Below are 14,568 nucleotides of genomic sequence, written 5' to 3' on the forward strand. Positions count from 1 at the left end.
GACAAAAGAATTCTTAATTTGGGGGCTTTATTTTAATTTTTTTCTTTTTAAGATGCTACATAGTCAAACAGAAGTGGAGTGGTCTTTGCAGCATGACCCCACAGCCAAACTCCCCGTTACCACGTGACGGACGGATGGACCACCGGAAGGGCTCCTTGTGCGCCCCTCCACACCCAGACCGCTGGCTCCTTCTCCTAACCCCCGCCGCCTCAGCATCCCACCCGCTCCCTGACCTTGCTCCCTAGCCCGGGCCGCGTGCTGGGGGTGAGCACTGCGGGCTGAGTGACAGAGCAGTGTGGGGGCCCGCTGCCCCTCCACGGGAGAGGGCGGTGCAGACTTGGCTGTCGCTGCTGTGAACCCCGCCCCCCGCCCCCCCCCCCCCCCCCCCCCCCCCCGCCGCGTGCCAGTTGTTAATCATGTATACAGAGAAATACTTCCCGGCTGCTGTTCCCCAGCCTTCAAACAGACCCCGTGCCCATCTACACGTATGCAGAGCCCAGAGCCTCCAGAAGCAGGGGCCCCTGGCCTGCTCGCAACAGTGCTGGCTTCAGCCCCCAGCCTTAGGTAGCACAGCTGGTCTTAGGCTACAGCATTCTTTATAATCTTGTGACAATAAGAAAACATGAGATGAAATACATTAAATAAGTTAAATACGCATTAAATGTCTCTGAATAACAGCTCAATCTCACTACACGAACCAACAGTAATTAGCTTGGTCCCTTTCAGAGAACGAAGCACTGACCCTCCTTTCCAAAGTGCTGGGCCAGCCCGTCCCCGCTCGCGCCCCCTTCCCCTGCCCAGCAAGTCTGGCTGCTGCTGCTGCCGCAGCGCAAGTCTCCTCGGCGTCTGGCTCTGAGCATCAGTCCCCAGGAACTGATGGCCTGGGTGGCACGTGGACAAGCAGCCTGGGGAGTGCGTGAGCAGCGTGGGGCGGCTGTGGAGGGGATGGCACTGCCACCACGCTGGGCTCTGACTCCCCGAGGGCCAGCACCACCAGGAGAGGAAGTGTCGTGTTTTCAGAGGCAATCCAGCAACACGGACCAAGGCTACAAATGTTTAAAATGACATTTACAACATGCCATTGTCGTTTAATCACTGTTTCCCTTGTCATTAACAAAGATCATTCTTCTCCCCAATCATGTACTCTACATTTTTAACTTTCTAAAAGATCGTTATATTATGTTACATTTGTGTGTGTGTGCACTCGCACGCGCAGGGAGGGGTAATTTAAAGGCAAGACCTGTGAGATGTCATCATACATTAATTTCTTTTTATACACGGTTATGGTAAATTTAAATCCCATGACATGGTGGGCCCACCGATCCCATCGACCACCCTCGCCTGCTGCCTCTACAAGGCGATCTTCCCTATGATGACCCCGACGATGAAGAACAAGACCACCAGCGCGAGCAGCCGGGCGCTGAGGCCCTCCTCCTTCCCTGGCGCGGGGCGCATGGGGCCCGGGCTGTTGCTCTGCACTGTCTTCCTCTTCCGAAGTCCATCTTCTTCCTACGGGAGCAAAGGCACACTTCAAGACAGCCCTCGCACCGGAAGCAGGAGTCAAGCGTGCAGCCAAGCACAGTGAGCTCACACCCAGACTCGGACCCCATGGTGTGGTCCACTCTCCTCACTGGGAAGCCTGTGGGGGGACTGGCTTGAGGCTGCAACAAAATAGCACCCCCCTTTGCTTCCATCCACCCCGCATGCTGCTGCCACTCACCCTTCCACAACACAAATCGAAGCAGGGCGCTCCTTGGCTCCCTCCGTTTATAGAAAAGAGCTCTAAAGAGGGTCGGTCCAGCCTAGGCCCACCCACCTTTTTGGCCGGGTGTCCCAGCTATTCCTCTTCACCTACAGCCAACCCGAACCCCCGTCCTCCCTCCCTCTATGAACAGGCGTCCCCCATCAAGTCACTTATCTGAACTGATGCGCGTCTCTCCAGGCACGAATATAAAAACCACAAAGTACTTCCGAGGAGGGACCTGAAAGCTTTCCAATGGAAAGCTGTGTACACAGTGGGTATTCGATGAGTTACATGGAGACTCCTGGATTTTCGCTATTCATATAACACAATTTTTGGAATATTAAAATGTGACTAAACTTGATACGTGCATCTCAAACATTTTCTATGCAGTGCACGGATTTCTCAAAGAGGGCACGTGGGTTTTCCTACCTATAAAGACGCTTGGCCACACTCCCCGTGCCCCACAGAGGAGCAAGGAGCAGAGCTGCCCTCCTCTTTCCCTAGCGCACGACCAGCCCTGCGCTCCTGTCCGGGACATGCGACAGGAGCACGCACCTGGGCCTCTGCATTGGGCACAGCCGTGCCCAGCAGCTGCAAGGCTGGCTCCCGAGGCCATCTACTCCTCCCGGAACCCACACACCAGCTGCACTCTCCTTCCCCCTTTTCCTTCTATTCCTTCACGCCTACCAGTAGGTGCCCAGCAGGTCCTGGAGACACTGGCAGCCAGCCTACCAAGCGGACTCTCCAGGCCTGGGTGGCCGCGCTCTTCGCCGTGGCCGCCCATCTAAGGCAGTGCCTGGGTCCACGCCCCTGGCCCCACAGTTAACAGGGAGCCCCTCCAGCATGGGACTGCTCCCGTCTGTGCCCACAGTGCTGGGCACAAGGCCTCAGGGAATTTGTTGACCAAATAAAAGAATGAAAAACCACAAAACAGAAAGTCAGTGTTTGGTAGGAGAATCTTCTAATGTCAAGAACGGTCTGGTAGTATTTTAAAGGCTCCTGCTAGTGGGCACAGCCAGTAACACTGCACAGTGATAAATGACCAGTGTTATTCGAGTAACTTCAAAAAAAAAAAAAAAAAAACGGGCACAGCAAAATACAGCGTTTATTTTATTGGGTTGATATAGAAGCTATTTCTACCTATTTATCACTTCAAATGGCATAGAACTGTTTCTGAAAAGAAATACACTCAAGAAGAGGCTTTAAGTGTATCTTAGATTTTTAGCCCAAAAGTAAAGTGCCAGCACCACAACCTTCCCACTGAAAGTTGTTACTGAAGGAGCCTATGAGGACTTCTGTGGAGGATGGGCGCAGAGCTGCTTCCCAGGCCCACGGCTCCAGGCCGACCACCGCATCAGAGGGAGGGAAGGGATGCCAAACGAAGTGAGTGTGTGCCGAGAACCTGGAGCTGCGGGGTTAAAGAGCGAAACCTGGTGTTTTATTACGTGTGTGGGGGAATGGTGGGGGGGGTGGGGCAGGGGGGGAATAGACCTGCCTCAAAATGAAAGCTGCAACAAAGTCCCTATGATCAGAAGATCGGAACCGGTCTCTTCAAGACCAAGTCTAAAACAGATGCACTTTCACAGCTGAAGGAGCTGCAGAGGCATCTGGACAATGGTGTTCTGGGAGATGCTGTGACAGACTCGGGGCCAGTTCAAGTCTCACCAGTCATTTCCACAGCTGCACGAGACTCCTGCCCCCATGCAGCCTGACCCCGCTCCTCCCCCATCTCCACCTGGCTGCTCTGACAACATCCCACCTCCAAGCTTGACAGTGGGGCCACAGTTTGACGAGGGCCTTTTGCTCAGACCTGTTAGACTCTCCACAAGTCAGAACTGTACCTGTGTTAAAGTGGAGTAGAGGTTAGAATCGACCCCCTTCAAGAGAATCTCACTCAGTGGGGATGGAGTGGGGTATGAAAATGTGAATTCCAATAACCATTACTGTTTTATTTGTGGTCTCAAATCTTACTTTTAATTTACACGAATTGAGGGTGGGAGGTTTTGTTTTTGTTTTTTTTAACAAGGGGTAAGAGTTGAAATAGTTGAGAAACTTCAGGTTCTTGAGGGGGAGAGGGGAGAAGGTGTTCCAGGACCCTTTGAGAACCGGATGAAAGCTATGGAATTTTTCCCCCTGGGAGAAAAATGTGCAAACACAAACAACTCTACAAATTCAGGGGTTCATCAACTTCCCTATCCCAGATCTTTTTTTCTTTTTAAAGATTTTATGTATTTTGAGAGAGAGGGGAAGGGAGGGCGAGAGAGAGGGAGAGAAACATCAACGTGTGGTTGCCTCTCATGTGCCTCCTACTGGGGAACTTGGCCCACAACCCAGGCATGTGGCCTGACTAGGAATCGAACCAGTGACCCTTTGGTTCGCAGGCCGGCGTTCAGTCCACTGAGCCACACCGACCAGGGCCATACCCCAGATCTTAGTGAAGAAGCCCCGTTCTCTGCAGACTATCAGAAAAGGAAGTGTTGTTACCTTGAACTGTCTGTTCTCTTCCCGCAGCCTCTGCACTTCACCTTGCAGCCTCTTACACTCTTCCATCAGCTTCTTAACTTCAGTGTCGTCCAAAGGAGAGCTCGGAGATTTAGACGCCATTGGCGTTTCTGTCTTTGGTGCAGTTGTGGACATAATCTTATTTATTTCTATATCATGCTGTTCAGAAATAAATGAAAGCCCAAGTGTCACCAACTAGGTACTAAAGGACCTTTTACGCAAAGTAAAGCAGCTCTCAGCAAACAGCACACGGGGCAGCATTTCACTGACACTGGACAATGCCACACTTACTTTCAAAATGGATCACTTTATCTAGTATCTTAATAACCTGAAGCAGCTGACCCCAGGAACTTACCCCCAGGGTACATAATGAAGTTCGGCTGAGACTGATACTTTGAAGAGAAACGGGCTCTGTGTACTGTGCTACCCAATTCCTGCCATGCAAAAATTAGCATACAGTAATTGTTCAAGCACAGGAATTATTAGCCACAAATTACTGCCACCATGAAGATGGGAACATCCCCAGGACCAGCTGGGCAGGGGCGGGAGGCCAGAGAGGGCCCGGAGGGTGGTTTATTACGTGAACATGGTGCCTGGAAGCTGGGATGAGGGGAAGCGGGCAGTACCCACAGTGTTTCGGTCTGAGGATGCACATATGCCCCCTTGCTTCCCATGTGAGGGCACCGTTTTGAGACTGACTAGGGATGTGTCAGTAAGGTGGGGAGGGGGAGTGTGGAGGCTCGGGTGTGCTGGGGGGGAAATAAAGTAACTGAGAACAACTCACCTAGCGCCACCCTGTAATTTCTAAGTGGCGACTGGGAATGTGAGGTCCCATCTGCAAAACTAACACACCACAGGGCAAGGACCGGAACACAGGTCCCACAGTTTCCAAAGCCCCCTCCACACGACACACTGTTCCACGCAAAGGCCCAGCATTACAAAGCGTGCTAATGCCTGGGCAGCGAGCGCAGGCCCGCGGCACCCCTGGAGGCTGTCAGGGGTAACGTTCGCAGACGGTCTCAGCACTTCCACCACCCGAGGCCAGCCAGGAGCAGTCAAGAGCACCTGATACTCTGCGGAGACTTCCAGTTGTATTTTCAATGCAACTGAAGTTTCTCTGACTACTCTGAAGGGAGTCCATATTAGCACTTCAGTATTCTCTCTTCAGCTGGCCGCCCCTCGGTTTTTCACAAAGAGAAAGGGAAAGGCGGCCCGGGGGAAGCTGCTCCAGCGACTCACCCTTCTGGCAGCCCAGGAGACTCTCAATGGGGGCAACCGTGCCCCTCAGAGCACACATGGCAATGTCAAGAGATGTTTTTAATTGTCACAGCTAGGGGCGCTACCAGCGGCTAGAGGGTAGAGGCCAGGCACCCAACAAGGCCCAGGTCAGCCCCACAACAGAGGCGGAGAGGCGGCGCTGAGGAGCCACTGAGGAGCCGAGCAGGCTGGGCCCCTGCAAGTGGACTCTGTACAACGGCAGGCCCTGCGTGTTCACCACCTGTCCGTCAGCCTCACGACAAATGGCAAATTACTCCCTGTCTGAGTCTTACCCCATTTAGCAGCGACCAGTAACTCTGCTGGGTCACAGACTGGGTCACAGACACTCTTTGGGCTTTGTAACATTTCAACAGCCAACAGGCTGCACTTTGCGAGGGGAAAAATTGTTTCAATTAGTTGTCTTTCTGTAAGTCTTTCGAAGGCTGATTTCATGAGGGCCCACTTATTTGTCGACTTCAGCTTTTTTTTTTTTCCTTCATACATCAGACAGAGGAAAATAATTTGCCAACTTAAATCTTGGTTTTGCAGGAGATTGTATGCAAATAAGTATCAGGTTGCAACATTCAATTATTGTTAACTATAAACATACTTACTGGTTTATCATTTTCTGCTGGCAATTCAAACACACATCTAAGTTTTGAATCCATAAGGTCTTCCGGTTTTGCCTCCTTCCACTAAAACAATTTAAATTTAATAATCAGGATATTATAAAGCTGTTGGAAGAATAATTTTCTTCCTATAACTGACAATTTCAGAAAAATACTCTTAATGAGAAAGCCCTGATGTATGTCAAATAAAGAACCAAGTCTGTTGAGATTTTAGTATCTCCGACATGATAAGATTAAATACACTAGCTTTCCTGAGTATGTAGTACACACCACAGACCCCAAAGTCGCCGCCTGACCCCTGGAAGCCAGCTAGCGCCCTTCCTGCCGCCCATCCTTGGGTGGATGTGGGACAGGGAGTCCCACTGCCGGCGTCAGGGGCCAGTGCTGACTCTGGTTCTTCAGAAGACGACACATCTGCTCTACAGGCACTTGCTGCCCAGAGGAGGAGCATCCCATCTGGGAGTGGTTCCGGAACCACGCCACCAACACCCAGCAGAGCCCGTTAGCTAGCGCGTGCCTCTCCGTGGCTCACCCCCTGTGTTCTGTCTGTGTGGACAGCGCTCCCCTCCTCTGGAAGTGGACGGTGGGACTTCAGGTGTTCTGACAACTGCAGACCAGCAGGAAGGTTACCGCACAGAAAAGGGACAGCTCTCCCATCCCTGCCCCAGGGCCATGCAGGAGGCAGCCAGAGCAACACAGGCACCAGGAGCCAAACTCGGGGGAAACAGGTGCTGCCAAGAAGTCCTGGCCGACCCCGAAGCGGAACAGCGTGCCATCAAAGGGCACCGGAGAGTGCTCGAGATGTGGGGCAAGTCCGAGGAGCAGTCAGGGAAGGCACCGCAAACGAGCTTGGAGTCTGTTCCTGCGCGCACGCGCGTGTCTGAGAGGGCCAGGCAAGGGCTGTACCCGGACTCTGAAGCCACCAGGAGAAAGATTGCCAGCCAGCAGGACGCTCATGGGTGCCGGCTCCCTATGAAGAACCAGCTGGGCAAAGGTGCCCTGACACTGGAGAGAGCTGGCTGTCCCCATCTTAACCAAGTAATTCAACGTAGTGTCACCTGAGAGGGTCGGTCAGCACTAAATGCCATCTGATGTGCATACGTGTCTTCACCTAGCGACTATTCTTGCCACACAACATTTAACCTGAGTTTAATCACGAGGAAGGAACTGGACAGACCCAGAATCTGGGGTGTTCTCCAGGTCCCTGGCCTGGATGCTAAGACTTTCAAAGCCATGGAAAACAAACAAGGCTGAGGCTGCTCTGCCAGAACAGGAGCCATAGGCCACCTGGGGACCCCCAGAAAAGCGCTGTGGTGTGGGCTCCTCTGAGATCGCATTACAACGGTCACTTCCCGGGCCGTGCTAATGGTGCCCGCCTGTGTGGAGGCCGTCCTCGTTCTGCAGCACATGGAGGGGCGAGTGTGTGTCCTACACTCAGTGTGGAAGAAAGTGTGTGACAGAAAGGGAGCGGATGTGGCAACCTGTCAGACAGTGAGTGTCGGTAAAGGTGGTATGAGTGGTTGCCGTTTTTTCTGTATTTCAAAAGAAGAAAAAAATTCTAAAATAAAGCAGTAGCACAAGGCTCTCCTTCACATACAGTGGTTAGGTTAAGGGTAAACAAGGGAACTTTTCGTTTTGGTATTTCCAAAATCTTACAATGTGCACTTCGCACAAACATCTCTCAAACTGCTGGAAAGGCGAGCACACAGGAAGCGAGCACCCCTCTCCTGCGTACCCCGCTGGCCACTTCACGCAGAGCACCATCACAGCGCCCACGCACCCAGCTGGTCGACCCTCCGGAGAGGAGCGGGAGCCCCCCGGGCCACAGTGTGAGTGGAGGCAGACCTCAGCGCGTCCGGACACCCAAGCCCGTGCCCTCCGCATGAGCCATGCAGCGCAAGCCAACAGGATGCGTCTCAGGCAGTCTGCAGGCCGTGCGTGCCCCACAGCGCCTCGATCGCCCAGGCTTACATGGAAGGGTGCCCCGTGTTGTAGGACCTAACAGGGAAGCAGGGAGCACCTCAGCGACACTCTCATGAAAAGGAAGAGGACGGCCCGCGACCCGTCCCTTCAGACCCCCACCGGGGGCCCATCCTTCGTGCGCTGCCTGGCAGCCCCGACCATGGAGCCGGCAGCCTCCTCTTCCCAGACACGCGGAAAAGGCCGCATGCTGGCGCTGGGACATGAGGGGCTGTGCCTGAAACAGTCCCTGGTATCAAATCCTCAGAGGACGAGTGTGAGTCCCAGCCCACGAGAGTTCACAGGCCCTCCTCCCTGACGCCAGTCCCCTGGCGTGGGCTGGCAGGTGGGAAGTGGCGGAAACGCCGAGGCAACCCTGCCTTCCTCTCCCAACTGGGAGGGCCAGCAGTGTGTCCGGGCGGGTGTGGGGCCGGCCACCCGCTCCTAGCACAGGAGCACCTCCTCCTTACTCAGCTGTGCCATGGGCCGACCCTGGAATTTCCACTATACTCCTTCCCCTAGAAAAATCTAGTAATGTAGCATTATTGATTTATTTTATGAAAATGAAGTCATCTTGTTTTTAACAAAATTAGAGTTAAACATGTATTTAAGCAGGAAAAAAATGAAGAAATCTAAAGAAAAAGAAAAGAAAAAGAATCATGCTTACCAGAACCAAGCAATAAATAAATAAAGGAAGGAAGGAAGGAAGAAGGAAAGAGAGAGAGAGAGAGAAATGGCAGAGGACATTTTGTTTCGAACTCACACCCTTCTGGGCTCTGGCACCGGACGGAGCCCTTTCCTGTGGGGCCCAGGATGGGGAAAAGGGAGAGAACCCTCAAACCATCCAAGACACAACCCATCAGAACGAGGAAGTGCTAGGGGAAACTGAGGTAGAAAAGTCAGAAAAGAATAGTATTCTTCAGAGTTACATAAAATGTTAAAATCAAAATTTTAGAAAAACCATAAAGACAAAGTACAACCCCCACCCCCAGAAACCCTACCCCCCTGAAAGACAGCTCTGACACACTGGAAGTGCATGCACCCGCAACTCCGCACCTAACACTGAACCACGGAAAAAGAAAGAAGCGTTCCGTACTTACTACTGCTTCCATATCAGAAGTGTCAGTTGGCGCAAACATAGACTGAACCATAAACTTGTGTTTACTTTTCTCATTGGGGTCATAATCGAAAGGCTGCAGCATCACTGAGAAAGAAAGCAGTTCATTAGGGGGGTCAGACTTGGTTGCCAGCAGCCAGCTGTCAGTACCTGTGTGCTGGCTGTAAAGTGATTTACCCCATCCCCTGGGCCCCACAGTGCCCCAGGGGAGTAAGCGGGCCCGAGGACCAGCATCTTCCCCACTGCTTGGGTCTCAAACCCAAGGCCCTGCAAAGCTAGGTGACTTGCTGAGGTCGAAAGCAGGAGGTGGCGGAACTGGGACCCAGGTCCCCTGAATCCCAGTCCGCTGACCACACACCTGACAGTGTCCCCACAGCCCTCACGGAGAGATGAGCCAGGTAGAAACACCACAGGCCTGCTTTGCTCAAGAAAACATACCCAAGCAATCTCTTTACGAACTAAGCAGAATCATCCAAGACGTGTAAGGAATGGTGTTTGTCCTATTTCCCAAAGCAAGGCCATCAAGGTAATCGCTGAAATGTAATCCTGCCCATAAATGCTGTTAACATTTTCACAAGCAGCACACTCATGCTCACACCCCTTTTCTCCTGCTGGACCTAGAAGGGTCTCACCTAAAGGCTCCCTCAGAGGGTTACAACCCCCGCACTGAGGGAGGGGCCCCTGCTCTGACCAGCTTCCTTAGCACACACCCCTGTGCATTAACGGACGGTCACTTTAAAATACGGTATTCGCTACAAGGCTTTGCCCAGCCACACATCTAGGTAAAGTCTCTGAAACACAACACTTTCCCACGTGGGAAAGGCCCACTGTGGTCCCGCCCGTGCCAGGTGCTAATGTGGACGGAGCCTTTCCCACTGTCAGCGACCAGGCTCCATGCTCCAGGCTGTCACCACCCACTGAACCCTTGCAGGCAGGCCGTCGAGGAGATGATCCTGACACCTATTCTTGGATGACACAACCGAAGCACAGAGAGGTCACGCTCTGCCCTTCTCCCCTGGTGGGGCTTCCACACCCTTTCTCTGGGTACTCGTTGGGGCTCTCTTTCCTTTACACCCCATCTTAGAGCGTCCCAGGTCCTTCCTCCAAAGCCTACCAGTCGGCCGCGCCCTGCAGCAGGTGAAGGGCCATGCCCTAAGACGGAGTGCACACAGGAAGATGCTGGAGCCCAGCGAAGTGAGCTGACTTGCTCCAGGCCACAACGTCAGGAAGACAAAGAGCCACGTGCAGCCCAGTGCCCCTTCTGCCACAAGGGTCTCTCAACTGGACACGGGTTCCCATCCTGCACCCCAGGCCCACATACCGTACAGAACCCGTATGATGGAGAACAGAAATGGAAAGACCCCCCCATCTACCCGGGGGGTGCAGGGGCCCTTTCTATCTTGGGGACAGAGAGGGTCTGTTAAACCCCAACGATGCAGCGATGTGGGTGCTTCAGTGTGCACAGGCAGCTGGGCAGCTCTGTGGCCCACACCCCATCAGGGTGCTCTGAGCTACAGGGGGCCTTGCTGGGAGACTTCTTCAGGACAAAAATAAATAAATGAGCAGCCCTTTCAAAACTCGGGGCTTGTATACACATGGCACCGAGTCTCGCTACCAATAAAGATGACTAAAATAAGGGTGTTCAGCCTGAGTACCCAAGGCCCAAAGTGCGACCGTCCACAGAGAGAACGAAGGCCACTTCAAATAGGAGGCAGGTGCAGCAGCGTGCTTTCCCCAGGAAGAGCCGCCCTTGCCGGCAGCTCTGGGCCCTGCTCCCCTGAGCTGGTGAGAGCTCTTCCAGACAGACCTGGGGCATTGTGACCCAGCAGAAGGTCAAAACCAAGCACTCTTCTGGAAGCTACCTTCCCACAGTGGCCCTCCACCCTCCAGTATGGCAAAGAAGATGACATGTGATAACCCAAGGAGTCAATGGGGTCTTCCTTGGATGGGAAATGTCAACCTTGTTTGGAGCTGGGTCACAGTCTTTAAACCACGGTCACATCAATGTTCATTTTTTTAAAATTACAGTGAACTGGGTTTGAGAATTTTGGGTTTTGCTTGGTTGCGACAACATCACACTCCAGCACTTTTCTGGGTGGGAACAAGCAAACTCTGTCCCACAGACACTCCAAGGCTCAGCAGGGCACAGCCCCTGCAGCAGCCCCTGCCCTCTGCTCTGGAGGGCGCCCAGGCTGAACCAGGGTTACGCATAAAGCGTCCCGCCCGGAAGATGGGCGTGACAGGACAGCACCGCTGACTTTCAGAAGTCGGCCCTTCAGCTCAAACCACACTGGTCACACACAGAACTGCTGGGCCCAGAGAGCCTACGGCCTCCCCACACGCACAGCCCAGGAGGCTCTGCCTGCCCTCCTCGAGGCCATGCAAGTGAGAGAGAACAGCCAAGGGGCCTCTGCCTGGCCAGACCGCTGTGCCAAGGAGGGAAGGAGAGGAACCCTCACCAGTGCCTGCCACGCACGAGGCCCCATACAGGCCCAGGCCTACTTCACAGTTGTCCCATCTAATGCTCACGACACTCCATTGAGGTGGCCTGTGTCCTCATTTTCCAGATGAGCGGACAAGGACTCAGAAAGGCTACACGGCCTCACTCGGGTCCCACCCCAGTGTATTAGTGACTGAGCCGGTCAGCACTCCACCTGGCTCTGCCTCCAGAGTCAGACTTCCATACCGCTGGGTCTCCCAGCGGAAGTCATCCGTGGACCCTGAGGGCCCCCCCACTGGGAGACCCATTAAGTCAAAACTGTGCTTGTGAAAACATCAAGGTGTCATGAGACTTTTCATCCGTGCTGACACTCAGCAGTGTCGGCGCACAAGTGCCGGGTGAACTGAGAGCAGGGAGCAGACAGCGAGCACCTGCCATGCCGGCATCCTCGTGCCAGGCACGGCCACACACGCAGGGCTCCTCCAAAGAAGGCTGCTTTCCCTTAGGAACACCCCTGACGGAGCCGTGAAATAATGGCACTCCCTGACCACATCTGGTGGCACACGGTCACCCTCTGCCCAGAAAGCCGGGCTGCCGTCTGGGAGGCTCCTGGGCAGCTGCCTGGCTGGGGGCCGAGCCAGACGCTGCCTCGTGGACTTGAGAGTCACGTGACTCCGACCTGCGTATGGGCAGATGTGTGCTCGGGCACGAGTGCAGTGAGTGTCTCTACTCGAAGAAAACAACTTACGGTCGTTGGGGCCAGTGATAAAACCCAGGCTGACAGGCAACCTTGGAAAACCTGTGTCTGTCACCAAGAGCTTCACAGTTTCCCAAGTACTTAAAGACTTTTCCAATGAGGTCAGTGGAAATAGTAACGAATGTGATTTTTTTGTTACATAATGAAATATGTCAACATCGGAAGGCCTGTGTAATTCAGCTAACATAATATTACACAATCCAATCAAAAGTGTGAGAGACCAATGCATCTCAGAGAACCAAGTTCAAACAGCTCACAGCCACGGCTTCCGGTTCCACAGTGCACTGAAGCTTAAGGAAGTGCCACTTGTCAAGTGTTGGTGTAGTATCAAAGAGCAACGCCCGTAATTATCTGCAAAGGCTAGTAAGGCCCTCTCCCTCCTCTGCCCGCACGTTCTGTGGTAAGAGTGCCTTCCTCCTGCGCACCCAGAAGAGCGACACATCACAACACACAGACTGCACCCCGGCGGGCTGACGACGTTGAAGAGGCTGGCAAACCATGTTAAACAGCATCCATCTTCTCGCTACACTTTTTGGATGTAATTGATTTACTAATGTGATTATAAAATGAGTTAGTACTTTTTATATTTCTCAGTTTAATTGGCAGTACGATAAATATGGAAACAACCCACAAACAGAGATGTCCTTGGGCCGCCAGCCTTTGAGAGCGCACAGGCCCTGGGCCGGAGAGACTGAGCGCCCTCGCTCCCCACGGGGCCACTGCCCAGGGAGGCCTGCAGGAGGGAACCATCCTGGTGACCTGGTTCTAGAGAGGGGCACCCCGCTCAAGAGAAACGGCAGTTAAGAGAGAAAGCGGTTTCACACAAACCCGACCTTGAGTTCTGGTAGGGATCAGCACTTGGTGGCATGGGAAACACACGTGTCCCTCACAGGGAGGGGACAGGGTTCCTGTGCTACTCTAACCATACCACCCTGCAGCTGCCTGCTCCGCCTCCACAGAGGGCGCTGAGACCCCCCCACAGTGCCCGGTCACCACAGTGTACACCTGGAGCCTGGGAGTCACCTGCACTCAGACCTCCGTGTTAAACAGAAATGTAAGTACCTGGGTAACGGTGATGACCAATATTCACCACCTTAAGGGAGCACTGGAGACAGACAAGGTGACACGTCGAATATCCTTTCTGGCCTTGACTAGTGTGGCTCACCAAGTGAAAGGTAGCTGGTTCGATTCCCAATCAGGGCCCATTGCCCCGGTTGTGGGTTTGGTCCCCAGTTGGTCAGGCGCATAGGAGACACAACTGATTGATGTTTCTCTCCTCCTTTATCTCTCCCTTCCCCCTCTCTAAAAATCAGTGAAATCTTAAAAAATATATCTATCCCTTCTGCAAAGGTGGTTACTCGTGAGATGTGAACACGGGTGTCCCGCGCAGCAGGGAGGCTGGCGGGAGTGGAAAACTGAGCTGTTGGTGAACCACCAGGACGCTGGGGGTAAGGTGGGTGTTCGGCCCCTCCCCCACAAAAATGACTCTCCTCCCGCCTTGAGTAGCACGAAGGCGGTGGCCACCTACCAGCTCCCCTTTCCTTCTGGGCTCCCAAGTCAGCAAGCAAGAGCGAGGAGGTCAAGCCGCCACGCAGACTTCGCACAACTTCCTAAACCCCTGCTGGGCCGCAGGGCCCCCAGAGCGCCCGGAAGTCTGTCTGTCTCAGCCACTGTCACCTCACGTCAGAGTCGACGGGCTCTACCCTATTAGCTGGAGCTTTATGAGATCACGACAGAATAAATGCTGTTAATCGTTTGTTCTGTCGGCTCCGTACATGCAAATTGTGACAGAAATTATGTACTTTTTCCATGACAGGCTATAAAAGAGCTTCCCATTAACTTAATTTATGTCACTTGAATACCAGAGACATTGATGATAAAGCCCTCTTAAATGAACCATCTATCCTGCTTTTAAAATGTATCTGCTGATACTACATTAAAAAGAAGCCTGTTACCAGGAGACAGCCTAGAGACCCGGGTGCCACTCGCCAGCATTAACACTTTGTGATGTGATGCCTGCTGCACGACAGGCTGCGAAAGCGGGGTCCTGGCAAGACAGGGCTTGGGGGCCATAAAACACTGGATCGAAAAGACCAGACTTTCTTCAAAAGAGAAGAAACGCAGACTACATGGTCCTTAACACACACTCTCTCCCTCACACAC

The 14,568-nt window shown here is 53.2% G+C and overlaps 1 protein-coding gene across 2 annotated transcripts in view; it reads right to left on the bottom strand.

The window, feature by feature from the left end:
• Positions 1-1,047: 1,047 nt before the first annotated feature.
• The window catches only part of VAPB (VAMP associated protein B and C), a 50,220-nt gene continuing 36,699 nt past the window's right edge, over positions 1,048-14,568 (bottom strand). For both annotated transcript variants that reach the window (XM_024559394.3, XM_053926576.1), the window contains 4 exons: positions 9,192-9,295; positions 6,118-6,198; positions 4,229-4,405; positions 1,048-1,509 (listed from right to left, as the gene is read on the bottom strand). In XM_024559394.3, the coding sequence (XP_024415162.1) occupies positions 1,351-1,509; positions 4,229-4,405; positions 6,118-6,198; positions 9,192-9,295 (521 nt within the window). In that variant the 3' untranslated portion in view covers positions 1,048-1,350. The remainder of the gene's footprint in view (positions 1,510-4,228; positions 4,406-6,117; positions 6,199-9,191; positions 9,296-14,568) is intronic.

The sequence above is a fragment of the Desmodus rotundus genome, chromosome 6 (genome assembly GCF_022682495.2).
Source record: "Desmodus rotundus isolate HL8 chromosome 6, HLdesRot8A.1, whole genome shotgun sequence".
Lineage (NCBI taxonomy): Eukaryota > Metazoa > Chordata > Mammalia > Chiroptera > Phyllostomidae > Desmodus > Desmodus rotundus.